Genomic DNA, 23,602 nt, shown 5'->3' with positions numbered 1-23,602 from the left:
TTGTATTATTGAACCCAGCAATTGTCAGTGTACCCAACCATTGTGTCTCTGTCAAGCCCTGCAAAGCCTGGATCTTCCCCTGATAACACCCTAGGTGTAATTAAGCCTTCGTTCCTTTCAAGAAGAGATGCTTATCTAGCCATTTGATAGTCCGAAGATAAATACATGGTTAGCCTCAAACTAGAGATGTGAAGTCATTAAGGCTAAATTTGAAGATGACACGGTTCCCTTAAAATAGAAGATCATCCAATGATGATGTGAAAGCTGATAGAACATCCAGGGCTTCCCTTTGTAGAAAATACAGAAACATGGAAGTGAAGTACGCTTCGCGTGGAGTATTTTACCAGAAGTGTAATGTTAAGTTGATGATTCAAGGTGAATTCCACAGACAGAATTCCACCCGTGGTTTTGAGAGGTCAGCCCTCAGCAAATCGGGCGGGCCACTGTCATCACTGTTTCAGGATAAGGCGGTCCCGGTGTGAAATGTGCAAGTCAGCTGTTTGCAGTCTAAGACTTGGTGAATTGGAGGCAAAGAAAGGCAGATCCCCAGGCCGACTGTGTCTGGTGATCACTCTTGCAGTTCGGCAGATCCACGTGGGGGCTGATAGAGTCTACTACGCAGACTTGAAAATGCTGTGAAAACAGCATCACCAGATAGGACTGGGGAAAACAAACCAAAAAAGTCCACCTGGGATTCATTTGCATGTCAGTACCCAGAATTCTCTGCCAGTTCACTTTTTCAAAATGCTGAAGGGATTTTTTTTTTTCTTAAAAAAAACACACAAAAAAACTGGAACGGTCTGGCATGACGGTGGGGGCTGCCCATTCCTTTCTCTGTCCTTGAGTGTTTACTGCCAGGAAATCCTGACCAACGTCGATTGCCAAGGGGTTAAAGTCACATTGTTGTTAAATCGGGAGAGAAAATTAGCAGGATTTTGTGCCCTCTATTCAACTATCACAGAGTTTCAAAAACAGGAACCTGGGGCTTTATATGAGGGGACAGGGGAAGTGGAGAGGAAGAGTCACAGGGTGATTTATCAGGGCATAGTTCCAGATAAATTGCTTACATGGAGGTGGAAGAATGTTATGCGTACGTTCTGTGCCAAGAAGCCAAATGGTTGAGCAGAGACTCAACCAGAAGTTGAAGTGGGCAGATCGAGGCACCGTCTTTCCGTATGTGAAGAGGTGATGATTTTATATCCGCGTTACTAGTACTCATATGTGTGCACGTGGACTCTTGAGGCATCCGTCCCATCAGGTTCTCAGCTTCTCGTGGCCAGTAAAGAAAGCCAGGCTCTCGTTAGCATAAGTTATAATACACTCCAAAACAACTGGAGGACAGAAACCACCTTTGGTTCTGTACAAGCTAGTCTTTTTCGTGATTCGAGTCTGGCTTTCTAGGAAAACTCAGTACATGTTAACTAATGTGGCTGTCCTTTTTTCTCCTCTGTCCTTTTTTCCACTCTCCCATTAATAATATCAATCTAAAGTTGGGGGGGGGGAATGCCCCAAAACATAGTCAGCACTGTTTGCTCCTGGTTTACTTAAAGAATTACTTAGAGCCACCAGGCGAAGTTGCTCATGAGTCCTGCCATCTGTACTGCCTTGCAGTTGGCTGAACGATACAAATGAAGTGAATTCTTTGGTTTAAAAAATAACACCCGTGGATGGTGTTGAAACAGTATGCAAGTTTGTGAATCTCAACATCTAAACCCTCTTAGCATTAGTGTTGTTTCCTTCAGGGTAGAACAGACTTTCTAGTTGGTGACAGTCGCAGACTCATATGGAGATTAATACTGAGACTCTCCAAACCAGTGGGTCTTGGAGCTGGTTACTGCTGCACTCGTTGCATCCACCTTCTCCTGCCGATTAGGAGAGAGTTCTCAGCATCTCTGCTCAGGGGAAACTTCGTTTTTAGTACAGCAGAGACGTCAGTGTACGTGTGTGTTTGCATGCACCATCACACAGACCCACATGTGGACCACACACACACACGCATCGCAGACATCACAGACACTGCTGAGAAATGCAGCTAGCAAATCCTCAAGAGAAGAGATGGAAGCCTCCCATTCAGTCCACTCCCCGCAGCTGAGAAACTTGAAGCCTAGGAAAGATAGATGATTTTTCTAAATTCACACAGTTAGCCGCAGGACCAAAGCTAGAACCCAAAAATCTTCCATTCTTACTCCAGTGCTTCCAAGTGAACGCCGATGGGACTAGGGTTAGGAGTTTAACTCCTTACAGAGTTCAATATGTCCACTGTATTTTATATATATATATATATATATATATATGATATATATATATATATATATATCAGAGTAGCCTTGAGAATTTCACAAGGACCACAAACCTTTGGTTAATTCCACACAAAGAAATGAAAGAGATCATTTCGTGACTAACACAACATGCTTTTGAAAGCAGTCTCTATTGCAAACCTGAGTAACTGATAGAGGTGTTTTATGGATTCTTGACCCTTAAGGACAGATATTTTGAAAAATAGGCTCAAACCCTTTTTTAATTTGCCTTTTTTTTTTTTTGCAGCATTTATCACCAGGCCTCATAGAGCTGCTGTTTCTGAAACAGATTGCTTCCAGAGCATTAAAAAAAAAGAAACACATTTTCTTGGCTCATCTTTAATCTGCTTTCAGACTGATTTTTTTTTTTTGTAGTCTAGTATATTTTACTTGCCCACTGTGTTTCAGTTAAGATCTGAGTAGATTTAATCTCAAACTGCAAGATTACTTTATGTCCAAGTGGGTCTTTTCACCCTGTTCAACCCTGAGCTGCTGAAATAATTTTTTTTATTGAAAGGAGGTTAAAAACATACCCTGTTGAAAGCCAAAATAAACAGGATATTTTGTATCCGTTTAAAAATTGACAACAAAGACCCTCTGAAAGGCAGAAATTGGAACTATTAGCCAGTCATAGGTAAAGTGTAGCAGTAAAAGTGGAAGGAAGACCAAAATTGGTGAAATTTGGTCCCAGAAGACACTTTGGAGGATGAACCAAGAGATAAGGGTACTTTCTCCTTATTTAGTGTTTTCGACCTTAAAGATTTTAGTTAGCAAAGCAAAGGTATATAAAGAAACCGGACGGTGTTGACCATGGATTAGAAATCGCCACCTCAGCCGCCTTCTCCCTTTTTTATTTGCAGCCATTTGTCATCTATGACATGAATTCCTTAATGATGGGAGAAGATAAAATCAAGTTCAAACACATCACCCCCCTGCAGGAGCAGAGCAAAGAGGTGGCCATCCGCATCTTTCAGGGGTGTCAGTTTCGCTCCGTGGAAGCCGTGCAAGAGATCACAGAGTACGCCAAGAGTATTCCTGGGTTTGTAAACCTTGACTTGAATGACCAAGTAACTCTCCTAAAATACGGCGTCCACGAGATCATTTACACGATGCTGGCCTCCTTGATGAATAAAGATGGGGTTCTCATTTCCGAAGGCCAAGGATTCATGACCAGGGAGTTTCTAAAGAGCCTGAGAAAGCCCTTTGGTGACTTTATGGAGCCCAAGTTTGAGTTTGCTGTGAAGTTCAACGCACTGGAACTGGATGACAGCGACCTGGCGATATTTATAGCTGTCATTATTCTCAGTGGAGGTAAGCTGCCTCTTTGGATCTTCCATGAAAGGGGGTGGGGGGCGGCGGCGGTGGTGGTGGGACGGCTGGAAGAATTTTGACTTTCCTTCGTGCTAGTCTGTGTTCCTTTTCCCTCTGTGCTTAACTGCACTTTTCATACAGAACATGCCAGTGGTGTGGTACCATGGGCGTGTCACCACGCATGTGAGATATGAGACAGAGAGTACCATAGACTGCGGGTAACTCAGGCTCTTTCCTTTTATCCGTCATAATATTTCTCCTAATCAAATCCAAACATGGAAGACAAATGCCCTCTTCTCCTTTTTCTTTCTTTCTCCTTGTCCTTTTCCTTTCCTTTCCAGAAGCCCAGCCTGTTCTTCGTTTTGTTTGAGTAGTGGCACACGTAACTCTGAGCAGGGGTTCTCGCCTGCTATAGAGCAGGCACCGCTGTGCGTGTGAGGTCCGAGTACGCTCGGGCCCCCCTGTCAGTGAGACGCTACTTTGAATTGCTTTCCCGGTATCAGGAGTCAAGGCACACACATCTGCTGACTGCTGCCCTCTCTCTCGTGTCGTCCTCTGATGGCCTCCCTTAAAGTAGCTTTGTGAGGTAGTTGGCTGTGGTTAAGAATGCAGTCTGAACCAAATAGCACCCAGCAGAGAAATAAACTGAGTTATTTAGCATTCATTGTACTTTTGGCCTTGCAAGTACATGATCTAACTAACCAGCTCCTAAAGCCAGGTTTTATACTAAATGCGACTTTCATTGGCTTCTCACATGGTTCCAACTTGAGTAGAAGAAAGTTTTACTGTCATCTCTCTCTATAAAAATTGTTTTCAAGCGACCAGTTTTCATTACTGAAGCAGATTTGGGGTGAGCTTTCTGTGTGTACTTGAGGGAATAGCTCCTGTTGGTGACATCTTGTCCGTGGGGGACAGTGGTCCTGTGCACGTGAGCCGAGTTTAACTAGGCAGCATGTGATAAAGAGCATGACCCGCTCTGTAGTCCTTTGTCGTCCAAATACTTGAGAGCAGAAGGCTTCTGAAATCAGGTGCTCATTGTGTTCGTAATGATAACAGTAGCAAACCCAGATTAATTCCTTACCGCGTGCCAGGAAGCGTCCTACCCACTGCATACACATTCATTTAGTTCTCACAACCCCAGTGAGGTTAATACCATTTTGCCAACGAGGAAACCAAAGCACTGCAAGGTTCGGTCTCTTGCCCAGGGTGACCCAGCAGGCGGAAGATGGGGCCGGGGTTACGCCCTGAGGCAGGCTGGCTCCGGAGTCTGTGTTAATGCTGCCCTTTCATGACTATGGTGCAAAGAGGAAACAAGACATAGGTTATTTAATTGGTCAAAAATAGCTCTGTGAACAGCTTGATTCAATTTAATAGATATTGTAGGCTTTGGCTTTCAATTAAGAAAATTAGAAATGGCACCGTCTGAAGGTAGATGCTGTGTAAATGAGTTCCTTTTACCCTTACACAGAGTGACTTCATTGTAGCCAATATCCAGAGCTCATTGGAGCCTCACAGTGAAAGAAATCTGAAGGTAGCTGCCAGCCATACCTTCTTAAAATCTTTTATCTGTGGTTATCATGAGAAGAAAACCCTGTGAATAATTTTAGACTTCCTTAAAAAAAAAAAAATTTACCATGGACTAGTTCCCATATCACAAAAGGCAAATCCTTCCTTGATGAAAGTTTGCTTTTGCAGATGAAGTCAACCTATGGGCAGTAGATAAGAATGAATGAACTGGACCCGGTGTTTGTTCAACACCCAGGAATTTGATTCCTTTCTTTACTCAGAGAAGCTGGCTGGGGAAAGGCCAGAGAAAGAGCTGCTCCGATCATTCCCGATCCATAGACTGGATTCCAGTGGGATCAGAATCCCAGGCATCTGTAGATGGTGAAGCCAACGTCCCAGGCTGTGACTTGTTAGAGTACAACATACAGTTTCTCTGTTCCTTTTAATTTTTCTCCAACCCTGGGTTTTTCAGAAAGCAGAAATTCCTGTAAGCAGGAAGCTTTGATCCGGTAAACAAATGTCCAATCCTACCTGATCTTAACAAGAGGGCTGATTTTCTCCCCTGCGGTTTATTCTGAAGTCTACAGGTCTCTTTAGTGATTTGGGAAAGAAGCCCTTGGGGCAGGGGTCCCGCTGACCTCCTTCTAAGTGGGCCTTAGAATCACAGAAGGGCTCCATCCTGGTCACAGCTCTGTGACCCGAGACTGAGGGGAAAATGGGGAGGTGGGGGTTATGTAAGAGTTGAATAGTAAGGAACTGGGGAGATTAAGGGCAGGGGGTCCCCAGAAGACCCAGAGGGGATTTTTTGGATGAAAATACCTGCCTTGACCCAGCCGAGTATTTGCTTAGGAAACTGGCGTTGTCATAGTAAGATCACTGTCACTCAGCTTCAACCCTGGAAACTGCTGATACCATCAGATGTGGTGCCTAGATTGGCCTGCTGTTCAGCGTCTGCCCTGTCTGTTCAGCTTTCAGACCGCGCTTGCCGAGGGAGATGGCCTAGTTCTTCTCTAGGTTTTCTCCTCTCTCACTCTGGCACCTCTGAGCTGGAGGCTGGATGAATGAGACGAAAAAGAGTAACAGATCCAGAACCAGACAAAGGGCAGCCCTCGGCCCTCCCCATTCTCTCTTTAGCTCCTGACAGTTCTCCTGTATTTTTATTCTCACTCCAGAGAAAGAGAGGAGAGGGTTGCAGAAGTCAGCGATTTGTCTGAGGTCTAACAAGTGGTGAGCAGTGAAACTCGGAGGGAAACCCAGGTGCCCTAACGGTCACCTCCGAGTGTCCTGTTGGCCACAGGCGTTGCCCTCTGCCCCCTGGCTGGGGGATGTGGTCGATTCCTCTGTGTCGGTGGCCGCAGCCTATGCTCCCTTCACTGTCCTCCCTCAGGTCTGGGCCCAGAGTCCAGAGGCGCCGCTTCCTCTGTAGTCTTGATAAGGGAAGGGCTTCCCTCGCTCCCTGTAGTCTCACCGCCTGGATGGGTGGCGTCAAGAGTAATAAAACTGCCTCCAGCAAGGGCATGTTTGCAACTGGCGCCGCAGCGCCACGCCAGCCACACCAGCCACGCCAGCAAACTCCCCAGACCTACCGGCAACCGAGGCCAAGGGGAAAGCTCGGTAAAGCTCACAGGCCCCCGGACACTCCCCCCGAAGCTTTGCCCACTTGGGCGTTTGCTGTTTGGTGGAGAGGAGCATAGAGGGTTCCAGCTGGAACTCTGCAACAGGAAAAAGCTCTTTTTGTTAATTCAAAACAGTTTGGAATCCATTACAGTTCTTCCCAAACTTCCAAGATATCGGGGAGGAAATTCACTGGATTCTACAATGCATTTCTCGAGACAGATTGTCATCACCACCCTAATGACAGAGAAGCTGTAAATATTGGTGCAGTGGCCACACATGGCAAGCCACCCAGCCTCCTCATTTAGCCCCTTGGGTCTGGCTGGGTGATGCAAACCACCTATGGAGCGGCTCCTCCTGTTCCCAGCAAGCCCAGCTGTGTCCTTTCTCTGTGAAGCAAGTTTGGACAGCTGCTCTCGGAGCGATCATGTGCTTTTTTGCTGTCAAGTGGGCAGCGAGAATAGGGTGCAAGGAGGAAGAGTTGTTCCTAGCTGTCCATTTGCAGATCCAGGAAGAGTTGATATTCCACGCCAATTGAATGACTGCTAGACCTCTCAGCTCAATATGCTGGAGCTCTGTTTCTTACCCTTGGTCATAATGACATCTATGTGTGTGTAGATGTGTATGTTTTAATTTGTCGGAATTAGAATAGAATCAAAGCGCAGCACCTGACCCAGAGTAAGTACTTGGTAAATGCGTGTTGAGTGAATAGTAATCACATATTAGGAATAATCACTTCCGTTTACCAGATGCTTCACCATTTCCAGAAGATATGCTAAGCACTTTGCGTACGTTCAGAATTGTGGTTTAGCTTTTCCTTTAGCTCTAGAAAGTCTCTCATTATCCCCATTCTCCAGATGGAGGAAACAGAAGCTTAGAGAGGTTGAGCAGTTTGCCCAGAGCTTCTAATCGGTGTGGCCAAGGTTAGACCCAGTCTGACCTTAAAACCGATGCCCTTCCCAAGATACCTAACAGAATTACACCCCAGGTGTGAAGACTGCTCTGGGGAAGAGTGGGGCCCAGTGACAACAGAGACTGGCGCTGTGTTCTTAAATTTGTTCAGGAAGTGCATCCCCACCCCTTTGAAGCGCTCCCCACAAAAATTGGCGATAAGCTTTAAGGACCTAAGTAAATACACTGATACTTAATCAGATCAGGTTGTCATGGAGACGAGTGATTGCAGGAAAATTTATGAGAGGAATTTAAAATTGTTAAAATGCCCTCCAGTAGCCACATTTCTTGCCTGTCGGAGACTGTCCAGACGACACCCCTTCCATTCAGCGCAGTGGAGAACCACTCAGCGCCAGGCACAGAGTTTGAGGGCTCGGGGTTTGTGAGTGCTCCGTGCCTCCTCCTCACCCCTCACTGTCCTCCAGAACCTGGAGGGTGTGGCCAGCCCCGTGTAATCCTTCCATCTGCCTGCTCTCTCTGCCTGTGAGAATGCAGAGCACAGCTCTCCTCTGAAACCAGACAGAGGGCACGTGCCTGAGTCGGCCTGCGCTCCAGCTCAGGGGGCCCCTGCTTCTGCACAGCCCAGTGGCCCCTATGTCGTCTCTGTCTGTCAGCAGCATCCTTACTAGTTAACCGGGAGGAGGCAAAACCGAAAATAGTTTAAAACTTAAGGTATTAAAAACACCGTGCACAACAGCAGGCCGGCTTTCTTCCACTCGCCTGAGCCAGTGAAGTGCTCAGCTCCCTTGTCCGTACAGCTTTTCTGGACAGGAAAGGCTGGGTGGCCCAAGGGGTAAAAGCTGTTTTCTGACTGTTTTCAGGAGAATGAACACAGACATCTGATTTCTCATGTGACTGAGCCTTGAGCCGGATAGTGGAAGAGTGTCGGTTACATGGCTCATGTCCGCACCTGGGCCTTGATCATGTCAGAGAGTAATTGCCTGCATTTATTGATTGAAAAGTATCGCATGGGCACCTCCACGGTGTCTACACAGTGAGTGACCTTTCTTCCCGCCTGTTCTCCTCTTCCCACCGTGACCGGCGGGCAAACCCTGTCAGGTGGCCACAGGCCTTTGAATGATGACTCAGTGCGAGTTATCTAGAAATGTCCCATCAGTTCACTCTTCTCATAACCTCGTGTTCTTGGCTGAGACAGAGGGAGGTATGTTGATGAGTTCTCGACTGGCACCCAAGTTCTAAAAACCAGAGAGCTGAGGGTGGGGGCGGGGGCGGGTAGGGAGGAGAGAAACAGACTAGAATCATCTGAGAAATTAAAAATACACACACACGGGGCTTCTGTTGTTTGTAGGACACAGACGCATCTTTATCTGTGGCTGCTTCAGAGACGACATCCCCTCTGCAGCCCAGCCCCCAGGTAGGCTGGGAGCATCTTAGTGAGGGAGCAGACGGTTGTGCTTGACCTCAGGGACAGACGAGGGACTGAAAGCCGAACTGCTGAGTCATTCCTGTCCCTGCACGGCAGTCTTGGAAGAGGTTCAGTCAGCCAGTCAGTGGGCCGCCTTGGGGAGCACTTTATCATTCTGGGTTCTCACAATGTGTGTTTAAACTCCGGGTGACCCCCGGCAGCCTTCCAGACTGGCACAGTTGGCCGCGACGTTCAGACAGATGATCTGCAGGTGAGGAAGAATGAAACCTGGCGCTGGCTGCCGGAGAGGCCAGCAGCGGTGGCGAGGAACCATGCACCCCTGGGGAAAGCGCCTTCCGAGGGTCTCGCCAGCGTCACCAGTCAGGGGGCCAGAAGACCCAGGATGGGGCGGTGGGAGGCTGTGGAATCCGGGACAGCCCCGAGAGCAAAAAGCCCCCATCCTACCTCTTACCAGATGTGTGATTTCAGGCAACTGTGTGCCTCCCCGAGCCTTAACCTCCTTATCAGTACCCTTAGTAAATGAAGTAGCATTATGTGAAGCCTCTGGCACGATGCCTGGGACATATTAAGCACACAATAAATGCTAGTTTTCCCTTCTTCCCCGTATGATATGATTTGAAGTAGCTCCATGCCATTCTACCAGCCAGATTGCTTGAAATTTCACCAGTAGTTGTACTTAAAATCCCTTAGCACAATATAAATAACCCCTAGGGAGATATCAGCTAGTCCTTTATCAGCTATCACTTTAAGGGGATTAATTGTGGATTGAGAACAAAACCCCAAGGGGGAGAGATACTGGAGGAAGAGGCAGGGGTGGTGGGGGCTCCCAGCCCCAGTGCCCCTGAAGGAGTCAGGAGCAGTGGGGTAGGGGGGAGGTTCCACTCTGCAGCATTCTGTCAACTCTGGGGCTGCATTACCTGTTGAGAGGTCGTATTTAGAGATTAAAGATCACATCTGCATTTGAGATCACAGGTTCTTCTCAAAGACGTTGGAAAGGAAGGCATGGGGGAGGGGAGAGAACTAATTCTCAGCCACTTTGTATTGTGGGTTTGCTGTTGGCATTTCTAGAGGTTGAGGAAGCAGGAAAGAGTCCTTGGATTTGAAGCATGAGGGTGTCAGGCCCGATGGGGAAGCAGAAGTCCTTCTCCATCTTTCCACTGCAGCCTGGTTCCTCCACCTCCCGCCCCTTCCCCACCACCCTGTGCTGGGCTAGCTGGGGTCGGACCTAGAAGGAGCAGAGATTCATCTGCATCCCTCAGTCTGAGGGAAGCCTGCTGCTCCCCTGGTCCTGACACAGAGAAAGGGAGCAAGCCGTGGGGCTGAGCGTCACTTGAGTGACCTTGGATGTCCAGAACTAGGGGACCCGAGCCCCCGGGGAAGGGGGACCGGGAAGACGCAGCTTCCCAAGGGCAGGACAGAAGTCTCAGGCCCGTGTCCACTCGGAAAGAGCCGGAAATAAAACAGAGCCTGCCCTCCATGCCCTGCTGGTACCATCGAGAGAGAAGCGCTTTGAACGCGGCTCGGAGGGAAGGTCCCCATCTTGATGCTAGAGGTCCTCGAGCTCTGTGTTGTGGTTGTGTAGGTGGCTTTCAGAGGTGGTGTTGGGCATTTGAGGTGAGGGGAGTTGGTGTGGCAGTGACTCCTGGGGGGCAGATAAAAGGAGGTATGGCCTGGGCCATGTTTCATCGTGGTGGTCACCCCCCTGTCGTCTTAGCCGGACCGTAGGTGTTATTACTGTAAAGAGCGGTTGTCATTTGGACACGGAGAAGGCGTTTGTTTAACAGGGGTGTGTAAGGGTGTGAACCACTGCAGAGTGAAGGAACGTGTGCGTTGGCGGTGGAACGCGCTGGTCACAGACCATCTTTATCTGCTCGGTATGCGCCCTCTGTTACGTTGTTCCCCCTCCCTGATGGCAGCAGCCAACCCCATTTCTCCCCGGATCACCTGCTGCTCAGATGTCTGATTCATTTAGGCTGGCCTTACTGGGATTCCTAACTCCAAGTCCCCAGCAGGGTGCAGTCCCAGGAGTGGAAAGGAAAGACATCGAGAAGGCAGGGTGGAGGCCACTTAGCAGTGAAGGGGGAAAGGGTAGTAAGATGTAGAGAAGACCCGGGAAAGGCGGAGAAATGAGAGGAGAGGGCTAAGAAGGGAAAGAGACGCGGTGTCCTGTCCCGTTATGCTCTCAGAGTAGCCGCAGCTGCCTCCCCTGTGGCACACGCGGCTCGAGCACTGTCCAGCTCGTGACTCCCCTCCCCCTCCCAGCAGCACTGCGAGCTGGGTGACTCACATCTCCAGCTTCTCAGTGAGGAAACTGAGGCACGGGCAGGTTAAGGAACTTGCCCAAGGTTGCCCAGCAAGTAAGCTTTCAGGTTGGGATTCCGACCGCCTCTCCCTACAGCAGGAGTGTTTGCGCGCAGCTTCACCAGAATCACCTGGGAGCTTTTAGGAACATTGACGGTCGTACCCCAGGCCAAGTCCATCGGAATCGCTCAAGATGGGACCCAGGTGTTAGTTTGCGTGTTTTCAGTTTCCCCAGATGATTTCAACGTGGAGCCAGAGCTGAGAATCACTGCACTGGCTCAAGCTCCAGGTCAGATTTAAATATGAAAAGAACACATGTGAAACTTTCTCCTTTTCTCCTGAAGGGAGGGTGGTGGGAGGGAGTCGCTGCAGGCCGTCGCTGTGGCTGAGATAACCTTGGCTGAATTCAGAGTTGCCTAACGCTCGCTGATTGGTTTGATCAGAAGAGCACCGCAGAACCCCTACCACCACCTCCAAGGAAGAAGAGACTTTGGGGACCGGGGCTTCTTGGCTTTGTTACTGTTCTTAAACTCTCTTGCTTGCGTGCCTTCAACTACAAGAATGAGAACTTACCCGAATCCCCAAACATGGGTCTGTATCACGAATCATTTTCTTGGGCTCCTGAATGTATGCACTTAACCAGTGACAGCTCTGAAACCTCCCCGTTCCCAACTGCCTCTCTCTGAACAAACACCGAGGATAGTGATGTCTCGTAAAGCTCTTCTACCTGATCCTCCTCCTCATGACCTTGTGAAAGGAATTACCGTGGGTGTCTTAAAAAGCCAAAACCCGGGAAGGTAAGATGACTTGTCCAAAGTCACAGAGAAGCTAAGTGGAGACTTGGTTGGGAGCAAGTCTTCAGTTTCCAAATCCACTGCTCTTTTTAACACATCTGTGAACTCAGGAAGCATCGGAATAAAGGAAGTAAAAAGACAAAGTGTGAGCTCCCTAAGTAGCCCCACCTCCCTTCAGTTTCAGCTCACACCAGGCTCAGGGCTTGCATTGTCTGTGCATCAGTTTACAGCTGCCTGGCTATCAGCCTTTTTTTGAACATCCCGGGTACAGTCGTTTTCAGATTAGTCTCCATCAGAAAGCCAATAGGAAAAGACTGGGAACGCCAGCACAGCAGCTCCAAGAAGAGAGACAGAATAGTCCACCTTGGTCTTTCTGCCCCTCCTTCAGGAGATGCCACCGTGGCCATCTGGTTCCCTGACTAAGACACCTCCTGAGGAAATCTGGGCTAGGGAAATGACTGGCCCAGGTGGGCAGATCCCGGGAGGGTCCAGGGAATGTGGATCTGCTTCAGATAAGCGCTCCACTGAACAGAACCAGATCTGGATAAGATGGGCGCTTTGTAGATTTGCCCACCATCAACAGCGTTCTCTAATCAATTCCAGCACTGTGCGTCGCGGACCGGAAAGATTTCTTTCCCAATTCTTTGCAGCCTGGGGTGTAAGGAACCAGTAATTGACTCCAGCTTCCTCGAGTGTTGTGTCCTGGAGAATGAGTCAACACGCACTTTCCCAAAGAGGCTTCCTAGGCAGCCTAGGGCCATTGAAGGAGGTCCTTTGGCCCTGATCCTATTCCAGACCTCAGCTCTAACCTTCAGCAAGGTGTAGGGAGGAGACCTCAGACGGGCTTCTAAGAACAATATCTTAGCAGGCACTGGGCTGATGGGAAGGGAGAGGGAAGAGGTAGGACCCTGATGTCTGGGTCTTAAGACAGATTTCTGTGGCACATTTCTGGTACCCAGCTTAGTTCAGTAAGGGTTTGCATGTGCCTGGAGGGAGAAAGACAGGCAAGGGTAGAGGGTGGGGCAACCCTGACACATCATCCCTTTTACCCTTGCCCCTAGGGAGTGCTGGAGACCAAGGAAGCTCTTTTGCTCTTTAAATAAGCCACATGTTCTAGGTTTTCTGGGTAAGCCTGTTAATGCACTTTCCTAATCAGATTTTGAGTTTCTTTCCGCAGTTTAATTATGTAAATTATGGAAAGAAAATCACAAAGAAGAGTAAAGCTTAGAACGTTTGAAAAAGGGTCTTAGAGATCATCCCTGTGGTCCAATCCTTTCCATTTACAGAGGAGAGAATTGAGGCCCAGTGAGCTTAATCAGCTTGCCCAAGGTCACAGAGCCGGTTAGTGAGAGACCTGGAGGGAGAACAGACTCTTTTTCCCACTCTCTGACTGAGGCTCCGTAAGGGCGACAGTGGGACAGATCTGTTAATGATCTAACTTGTCACTGGAGTAAAATATAAATCAGTGGCCACAAAATTTCAGCCCTTCAGCCAAACTTCATCTGTCACATCATAAAAAATAACTTGCCAAAGAGAGGTTTGAAAATCCAAACCAGATCCTTCTCCACTCCTAGAGGGAACAGTTCCATTTCCATGCACTGGAGCCAAGTGTTTCCAGCAAGCCTGATCAGCTGCGTGTTAGGGTTTGCTTGTCTGAACTGTCATGATAAATGAAATCTGGTAGATTCACATCATCTCTTCTGCAGAAGTTTTGACCCCACGGATGCTGTTCTGGAGGAAGGAGGAAGGAGGAAAAGCTCTAAGGAGCCAGGGCCCCAGGGAGCAGAGGGTTCTGCCTGAGGGTTTGGGATCCCAGCCCACAGACGAGCCACATCCACACCTCAAGAGAAGTGCCACCACTTCAGATGCACATGCATTTGCTGCCCGGGCCTTTGAAATTTGGCGCATCTGTTAGGGGAGGATCAGCAATCATTAACCCAAAGGCACCAATCCAGGATCTGGTTTTTCTTGAAGTGTCAGGGGTTTTCATGATTGCATAGCAACTGTGAGAACGGACAGCTCCTCCAGGGGCTTGATTCCCTAGGCCGGGACTAAACCATTTGTTTCATTCTCATAATCTGAGATTTTTGCTGATGGTTCCAAAACTAAGTTCTGAAAAAAATTTTTTAAAGTATATGTATTCCAGATAATGAGATATGTTAGAGAAGTTAGAAGGAAAAAAATCAAACCAAACTTTCTGTAATTAAAAGAAAAGAGAATTTAAGAGCATGTTTAGAGTTCTGAAAAATCCCACCCAAGGCCATTCTCATGTTGCTCTCCTGTGTCTCACCTCAACAGACACAGGTTACTAGAGTTTATTAGATACAGGAAGATGCTGTTTCCAGGAGGCTTCATCCTTGCTCACCAACCAGAAGAATTGTAATTTTCAATCCAGGAGTCTTAGCCAAAACACCCTTCTCACTCATTAACTCAGCCAACTGAGTGCTTCCTGTGTTTCCACTGGAGCCTCAGAGATAATCAAGACATAGTCTCTGCCCTCTGGTCCCTTGTGGCCAAGTAGGGGAGCTATACAAGAAAATCAGTACCTCAAATACAAGGTAATAAGAGTTGTGTGTAGCATTTAGAGTCAGATTCAAATTTTAGCTCTGCCCTTTACTAGCAAGTGGCAGATCTTGGGTAAGATCCAACTCCTCTTTCCAATCTTCCTTTTTTCCCTCCTTAAAACACTGAGCTTATGGAGTTATCCTGAAGATTAAATGATGTATTTTGTATAAAGCCCTTAGCATAATTTTTGGGAAATGATAACCACTCAATAAATGTGACCTACTAGTGTAGTAGCTATTGAGGTGTTTGCAGGTCCTGTGGAGTCCAGAGCAAAGGGATTGGAAGAGCAGAGGGGAGGAAGGGATGACCTCCAGGAAGGCTCCAGGGCGTAATGACACGGGCTAGATTTTCAAGAATAGCTTGCAGTCAGTAAGATGGTTAAAGGGAAGGTAAGACGGCTTGTGGCAGGAGGAGCGGAATCTGCCTACGCACTGACTTATGACAGAACGTGGGGCGTTTGAGGGACTTGGTCTGGAAGTAGCTTAGTGTGGCTGGAGCAAAGGGATAACGGTAAGTGGAGGCTAGAGGAAAGGGAAGTAGAAACTCTTACACAGTACTCTGGTTAACAGTGAAGGGGAGAGGGCTTAAAACGAGAAGGCGGGGGTGAACAGCCTTTAAGAGCTGAAATTTGGAATCCAGTGCAGGGTATCGAGTGAGTGTCCTGAATGCTGTGTGTACTCTGCACCCCTCTCCTGAGCCTTAATGAGAAAACCTTGTATTCTAACCACATTGCGACAAACTTAGAAATTAGGAAAAACAAAAACTCAGACTTTCCACTTGGAACTCTAAAAACATGTCTCTATAACTCTTAGATTAAAAGTGAAATCAAAATAATATGACTATTTAGAAAAGAATAATAAGAGTATGATTTACCAAAGCCTGTGGGGAGAAACAGAAGTGACACGCAGAGGAAATTTTAGACTCATCTGTCAGAAAATAAGAGATACTGAAACTAAATGAATTAAGCGTTCAACTCAAGAAGTAAGAAAAAGGAGGGGGAAAAAACCCTAAAGAAAGTTAAAGGAATTAGCTAAACTGAAAACAAAATGCAACTTTTAAAAACAGAGTTGATCTGTAAAACCAAAAGTTCTGCTTTTTAGAAAAAGCAAAAATAGATAAGCCTTTGGCAAATCAGATTCTTTAAGTGAGAAAATACACAAATAAAAGCATTCAGTTAAAGGAGTTATAAATAAAAATAATTAAAAGAGATTCAGATTTTAAGTGAATATCATGCACAACTTTATTCCAATGTAGATTACTAAAATTTTCCTTTACGAGTAGTAAAAAGCCTGAAGAGGTTAAAAGCCATAGAGCAAAAATTAAAAATAGTCAAAAGTTTACCACCAGGCTCAGATGGTTCTGCAAATGAATTCCAAGAAACCATCAAGGAACAGGTCATCACTACATAGAAACAGAAGGAAAACTTCTCAACTCAGTCTGTAAGGCTAGTTAACATTTATTACCAAAATAGGCAAAGGATAGCACAGAAAAAGAAGACTCTGGACCAATCTCACACATTTAGAAACCCTAAATAAAATATTAGCAAATAAATGCAAGGGTGTAAGAAAATCTATTAATGTAATTCACCACACTAGATTAAGGTAAAACATATGGTCATCACTCTAGTTAGAAAAACTTAAAAGCATTTGATGAAATGCAACAACGTTCCTGAATAAAATAAATAAAAAACTTTAAAACTCTTGGAGAGCCAGGAGAAAAACATACCTAGTAAACATCATACTTGTGGGTAAACCATTAGAAGCATTTCCTTCAAGGTTAGGAATAAAACAAGAATGTCTCCTAACAATACTATTATTTAATAGCATATTAGTGGTATTAGCCAACGCAGTATGGCAAGAAAAAGAAATGAGAACTATAAATATTGGAAAAGAAGAAATAAATAAAACTGATTATTTGCAGATGCAATTGTCTATCCAAAAGTTTTTTTTTAATCCATGATAAAAACTATTTGAATTGGCAAGAGTTTAGGAAATTGGAATCGATTCAATATAATAAAACCAATAATTTTTTCTAAACATCAGCAGGGATACATTAGAAACTGTAATGACAAAGAAGTGGAGAATACTAGAAAGTAAAGAAGAATACTAGAAAGTACTTAAGGATGAATCTAAAAAGATCTACATGAATAAAAATACATAAAAACTTGTTTAAAAAGTAATTTAAGCTCATCACTTAGAATTTCAAATAAGGAAAGTATAAAGAAGACAGTGAAAATGACCTGCAGCCTCGCCAGTCAGAAGAAGCCTCTGTTAAAATTTGGTCTGTCCTTACAAAGTGTAACAGAATTAGAAAACTATGTCTTATCTCTTTGAAAATGCATATGCTATCTTAAGCAAAAAGACAACAAAGTTTAAAAGTGTATTTAAAGCTGTGGTAAGAAAGTAAGTAGAAGTTATAAAACATAGACTCATCAAGAAGGAGCAGAAGTTGAGCGGAGATTTCTGAGTGAGTAGGAACGTGCCAGCAGAAGAGTCCCCAGTCTGGGGAGAGAGCTGCTTTGCCGCCATGTTCTGTCAGCTGGTCACACAGATGGCATCCTGGCCAGGAAAAGAATGGCCCTGGAAAGAGCTCTGATACTCTGGGTTTTCATTCCATCCTCCTTGTCTGCAGTTCTTGCCTACTATCTGCTTACCCTCCTGCCCCACCCTACTTTAGAACCAAAGCAAAACCACCAAAAAGACCAACCAGTGGGTAGTTGGGCTGCATATGCCTCAGAGGTGGGGCCAGAGAATCTTGTAACTGAACCTCCTGTTCTGTCTTCCATGTCTGCTCCCCCAGACCGCCCCGGTTTGCTGAATGTGAAGCCCATTGAGGACATCCAGGACAACTTGCTGCAAGCCTTAGAGCTGCAGCTCAAGCTGAACCACCCCGAGTCCTCTCAGCTCTTTGCCAAGCTGCTGCAGAAAATGACAGACCTCAGGCAGATTGTGACAGAGCACGTGCAGCTGTTGCAAGTCATAAAGAAAACAGAGACGGACATGAGTCTTCACCCGCTCCTACAGGAAATATACAAGGACTTGTATTAGCCAAGAAGTCCGAGTTCACTGACGCTTCCCTTCTTCCAATTGCACTATTATTTTGAGGGAAAATCTGACACCTAAAAAATTTACTGTGAAAAAGCATTTGAAAAAAGAAAAGGTTTTAGAATAATAGATCTATTTTATGCATATTGTTTATAAAGATACATTTACAATTTACTTTTAATATTAAAAATTACCACATCGTGAAATTGCTGGTCATGTTTGAAGACTGAGTCTGTTGTGTCCCTCATCGGAGCCCCCCAGGCTTTTTTTCCCTTTATTTCCTTCCCATTCCTTCCTTCCTTCCTTTTCATTCTTATACGTATCAGATTGTGAACGGAACTACTGATCAATTTTCATTCTCAACCAGTTAATTTTTTACTCAGTTTACAACTTTTCTGAACCTTCTATCTGCTTTAAAAATCACAACCAAGAAGGGAATTTCAGGAGCAAAAAACTGCTCAGAGCATATGTTTCTGAAGCTGGATGAACTCATTTGGGGCGTCTCCCTATTCCTACCAAGAATTCAGTCTTCTTCCCCAATCCCGACCAAGATTTTCACTCACCAGCAGCACCTCTAGCAGGACACCAGGGCATATATGCAAATACCTGGTGGCAGGTATTAAGTGTGGACACTGTGGGTGACACAGAGGTGTTTTGAGACTCATCACCTGCCAAGAAGAACTTGCTGTTGAATTGAGAAAAGATTTATCTTTCTTAAAAGCTGATAAAAATACACAGTATCATCATGTACCAAATAAATGGTTCAGACTCCAATTACTGTAAGAGTTCAAAGTAAAGATTAATGAAGATTAGAAAATTCGTGAGTGACTATAAATTCATTCATGTTGGCCTCAGAGGATGTGCTGGACTTGAGATAGGTAGAGAGTGGGAGAGAAGAAAGCAAAATTGCAGCAAAAACAACAGCAAAAGGAAACCAAACTGAAACAAAACACACGTGAGAGAGAAGGGCCACTTCCTGGTTCCAATGCAGAACAATGTTGCTACAGGCATTCCTGCCGCCCCGCTTGGGACCACCTTGTCCAGAGAGCTCTGACTTTTTCTGATCTCAGAGGCTAATTATCTGTATCATTTAGGGCACGCGGGCTGCCTCCGTCGCAAGTAGATGACATGTTCCCTAAAAGCAGGGGCCTTCTTGGCACAATTAGTGGATCCGCTGTTGGGCCCCACCAAGCTCGGTAGCATCGTCTACCCAGGAACACATCATATGACGACCTCGAAGGATGCCGAGGTCTGTCTGCTCCAGGATGATCGTTTTCACCAATCTAAATTACCCGCCTGCTGCTTCTCCCTTAGTTTCTCTTTCCTTGTGCTATTGATACTGAGAAGCACATAACTTTACATTTGAGGCTTTCAAGCCAGAATAGCAGGAAAGACCTTTTCGTCCTCTGCTGTGATGTAAACAGATCTCCAAAGAGTCAGTTTGCAGAAGTGAGTCCTGACCCAGCCCTAACCGTGCAGAATCCCTAACCCTTTAGGGGAGACGTCTGGGCTCAGACCTTTAGAACCACAGACACAACCACGTCATTTTGGGGCCAGCGGACCGAGGTCATTGTCTTAGGGACATCAGAACGTTGGGAAGGAAAGTGATAAAATCAGTCCATCGATGGGGCTGTTTTTTCTTTTCCTTGATGCCAAACAGCAGGAGATTTGGAGCTGCTGGCGGCTTCACTGCTGTTCCACTTGGGATGTTGAGGAGAGAGTGTTCGAGCAGTAGACAAGGTGAGGATTCCACCTCTGGGAGATCCTTGTTTACAAGACTTCTCGAACAAAGAGCCTTTCAGCACACCGGCTTGGCCGGTCCAAACCCTCTCCACGTTGTCTGAGCTGTCACTGCCAGTGCATGGAGGAAGGGAACTGCTCTCAGCTCTTTGGCACTGATGGTTAGCATTAAACAGCTTTTAAATCCTGGCAGCTTTCACATTCCCATCCCTCTGACTTTTTCCCTGTGGTTTGGACGACCGTTTGCTACATATTTTATGACACATCGTATGCAGCCTCCGAGCTCCTGCTCTGTCCGTCCCCTGGATTCCCTTTCCCCCAGGATGATTCACAAGTTAATCAACAAATGTATCATCAGTTATTCATAGCACTTTCTCCGGACACAAGCACACTTAGGGATTTGTGTTAACAAAAATAGGAAGAAAAGTAACTGTGGTCAGGAGCCCCCAAAAAAAAAAAAAAAAAAGGGAGGGGGGATTTCGAGGCTCCCACGAGGGCCCTGTCCCCGCACCTCCCTTGAACGTGACCTGGCTCCTCTCCCACCTCCCAGCTGTCTGTGAAGCGCAGGGGCAGCAGGGCACACCTGGGAGAAGCCGTCTCTGCACACCCTGTTCCTCCAGACACGGTCAGAAACAAGCGTGACCTGGGTTTCAGCCTTCTTTTTTAAATTGTGGGTGAGGAGCAGGAGGACTGGGGCTCTTGAGGAAGAGCTTGAGATGGAAGCAAAGTGGGTCCCCCTGCAGATGCTCCGTCGTGAGCTCAGGGGCGGATGCCGGGGGCCACGTCCACTCCACTGAGGGCCTCAGGGGTAGCGGGTCAGACTTCATTGTCGGCTTACGTGGTTGCTCCTGGATTCCGGGGACTTGTTCTCTGCTCCCTCGAGGCTACCAGGTGAATCCCTCTTGTGGGCAGGCCCCGGCTTGCTTGCTATCTACTGAGGAGCGGAGCGGTGCTGATAAAGCAGGATGGGGTGAGCGGGGTTGGAAGTTGGCCCCCGGGTACCGGTTCCCTTGGAAAGAGTCAGGTTACAGAAGTGAGTCCTGACCCTGGCCCTAAACATGTAGGATTCCTAACCCCTTAGGAGGGACAGCTCCTGAGAACCACAGACACAACCACATCAACCTACTGGGGACCCAGGGGGCAGGGGGTGCTCCCGAAGAGAGCTCTTTTCAGTTCTAAATCCTGCAAGAAGGAACCAGAGTTCATTCCCAGCAAAGTCATCCCATTGTTTTCTCTTTCCTCCTCTCTTCCCACAGGCTTGCTGGAAGAGTTTGGGGTTATGAGGCCAAGGGACCATCATTAGGCAGCCACCCCCTACCTCTCTCTTCCCTCACCCTGTCCTGGTTCTCGGTCCCCAGTAGTCTCTGTTTATGTAATCGTCACTGCTGCTGTCTGTACTCCCCCGGCCCTCACCCTGTGGTTGTTTGTACACAGTCGGCCTTCCGTTCCATGCTTATTAGGATGAAGTGAAATAGCAGGATCTTAGGAGTTTAAAAGACCTTCCAGTGCCCTCTGCTCCCACCTCATTCATCAGATAGGTGCCCGGCTCAGACTCGTCAGGTCTGCCAGCAGGTGAAGATGGGTGTGACCAGGCCCTGCCCTCGCGGGGGGCCACCGTGTGCTGGTGAAGTCAGTGCCTCCTCACGACTCCGCCCCAGTGATGAGCTGCCCAGAGGTGTGGAAAGGGGCCCACAGAGGATGCAGGGGGGCAAAGAAGTGTGACGGTACGGAACGCGCTCAGAAAACAGCCAGAAGTTAGGAAGGGCGGCCCGAGCGTGGGGGGTGAGTGTGGCCAAGTCAGTGTCGGGCTGGGACAGCCTCATGCTCCTGAGACGCTTCCTTGGACGGTATTCGTAGGCAGTAGGGACCCAGCGGATGCTGCCAGGCAGAAGAGGAACATGAAGGAATTTGCAAATTTGGAAAATCTCTGTCAAAGTCAAATCTTCTCTGCAGTCCTTCCGATGGCAGTCTGGCTGGGACAGGCTCTCCCTCCCCAAGGCCTTGGTGATTTCCATCTCGTAGGCCCAGCTCTGTCCCTGGGGTCACACATACCACAGGCTTCTTCCTGCACCCTAGAGGTTCTGACTCACCACCTTCTCTTGGGTCAGGTTACAATCTTTCGGCCACGGCTGAAGAGCCCTGCCGCCCTCCCCCTCACAGCCCATTCCCCGAGGGTCCTAGGAGTCAGGACTTCACATCCCCCTCACCACAAGCTTCCCCTGCGTCGATGGTGAGGTCATATCTACCCCACGTATTGAAATCTGCACATCCCACACCAATTTCCAGACAGGCTCTGCATTTGTCACAGAATTCTAGAAAATTGGAGCTCAAAGGACCCAACCAACTCAAACTACACAGGGAACCCTGAGGATCAGAGAAGTTAAAAGCAACATGCCCAAGGTCCTCGGACTCTAGGATTAATTTCCTCAAAGGTGTTGGGTTACACGCATACTCTTACAAATGCTGACACCACCACCGGGGGTTGGCAGTTTAACCAGAGAATCGCAAAGGCACAGACGTGAGGCTAGTATGAATATCTGTGTTGGGGAGCGAGTGAAAAGGATGGAGCAAAGTCCTGGGAGAAAATATTGTGACCATCTACAGAGTATCATAGAAGTCACTTAGGACTGTGTCTGACACATGACAAGTACAGCTGTTAGGAGAGACAATATCCCAGTGTGGACTTTAGAGTTAGGCTGATTTGGGTTAAAACTCTTAACTCCACTGCTTACTGGCTCTATAACCAGATGGCTTTTGGCCAATCTCTTAACTAACCTCTAGGCCTTAATTACCCTCATATGTAAAATGGGACAATAATACCCATCTGATAGGGTTATTGTGAGGATTACATGCAATAGTGGTGGTAAAACACTTCACATCGTTTCTTGGCACATCTCAACCGGTCATTCTGTGTTGGCTACAGATAACATTATTGCCTTTGTTATTATTAAAGTGTCCTTCATTTAAGAAGGCATCCTGGGTCCACAGAAGTGTTCTGGGCCTCCCTGAATATCCTATCAATTCGAGGCCAGGTAAGGAGATTGGATTTCAGCAGCTGGCAGTACAGTGAAAATATGTTCTCTCAGAAGCATTCTGCCCCGAGTCCATAAGTACGTGGAGAGAAATAATTTTTTGAAAGACGACTGCTGTGTTCTGATTTAGAACAAATGCCGGGATGAGGCTAGGAAAACATTCTCTCCAGAAGTAGTGGGACTTCTCTCTTGTGACTTATGCTCCTAATTTTAGACCAATATTACATAGTTTGCATTTCCAGAGGGGTCATAAAGAATAAGAAAATTGCTAATTTGGGTCTGTAGGGAGTGGGTTGGGATATTTCCATCCCCTCCAGAGTTTTGTAAATATGTTCCAGGCCAAAAGTTCCCAGGAGAGGGTCATTCCTGGGATCAGTTCAGTGCCATGGGCTGGGCTCAAGGAGGATCCAAGTGGCTTTCTCAAGATTTGGAAAACTGTAGTCCTCTGGCTACTTGTCCACAACCCAGGAGGCCAATGAGTGCGTATTAGAGTGTCCACTGTCCATTTGAGGCTCAGCTCTGCCATGTTCTAGGTGTGTAGACTTGGGCAAACCGCTTCTGTCTTCGGGAACATGGTACCTGGCCTGTAGAAGCCCCTCAGCAAATTACATCTAATCCATTTATCATGAATCAAGGAACAGGTCTCACTTGCCCTATCTGTAAAATGGGAATAATAGTATCTAGGCTGTATGTCTTACAGAACATCACAGGGAGGAAGCAGGGCAGGCCTGATCACCATTTTTCACAGATAAGAAAGCCAGGTGAAGGAGGTGGCCAAGGTTACACTAAAGAAAGGGAGAGGCAGAGCTGGGGCTCACCCTCCGCCTTCTGAGGCCCACCCCATCTAGGCTGCATTTATACAGCATTCTGCCATCTCTGGAGGAACCAAAGGCAGTGCTGCCTAGTTGGCAGAGCACAAGTGCACAGCCTGAAAGACTAAAGTCTGAGTGTTGGCTCCGCCATTTGCTAACTCTGCAACCTCAGGCAGGTTGCTTCCTGTCTCGGCCTCAGCTCAACATCTAATTTTTGAAGGTCCAAATACTTATAGGTTGTTGTGAGG

General features: G+C 47.0%; 1 protein-coding gene across 3 annotated transcripts in view; it reads left to right on the top strand.

Annotated features, from left to right (window-relative positions):
- The window catches only part of PPARG (peroxisome proliferator activated receptor gamma), a 117,165-nt gene extending 99,189 nt beyond the window's left edge, over window positions 1-17,976 (top strand). For all 3 annotated transcript variants that reach the window (XM_064496247.1, XM_010984921.3, XM_010984920.3), the window contains 2 exons: window positions 3,158-3,608; window positions 17,526-17,976. In XM_064496247.1, the coding sequence (XP_064352317.1) occupies window positions 3,158-3,608; window positions 17,526-17,773 (699 nt within the window). In that variant the 3' untranslated portion in view covers window positions 17,774-17,976. The remainder of the gene's footprint in view (window positions 1-3,157; window positions 3,609-17,525) is intronic.
- The last annotated feature ends 5,626 nt before the right edge of the window (window positions 17,977-23,602 follow it).

This window comes from Camelus dromedarius, chromosome 17, assembly GCF_036321535.1.
Source record: "Camelus dromedarius isolate mCamDro1 chromosome 17, mCamDro1.pat, whole genome shotgun sequence".
Classification (NCBI taxonomy): domain Eukaryota; kingdom Metazoa; phylum Chordata; class Mammalia; order Artiodactyla; family Camelidae; genus Camelus; species Camelus dromedarius.
The sequence above is the reverse complement of the archived record's forward strand: the minus strand, read 5'-3'. Positions and strand labels throughout refer to the sequence as shown.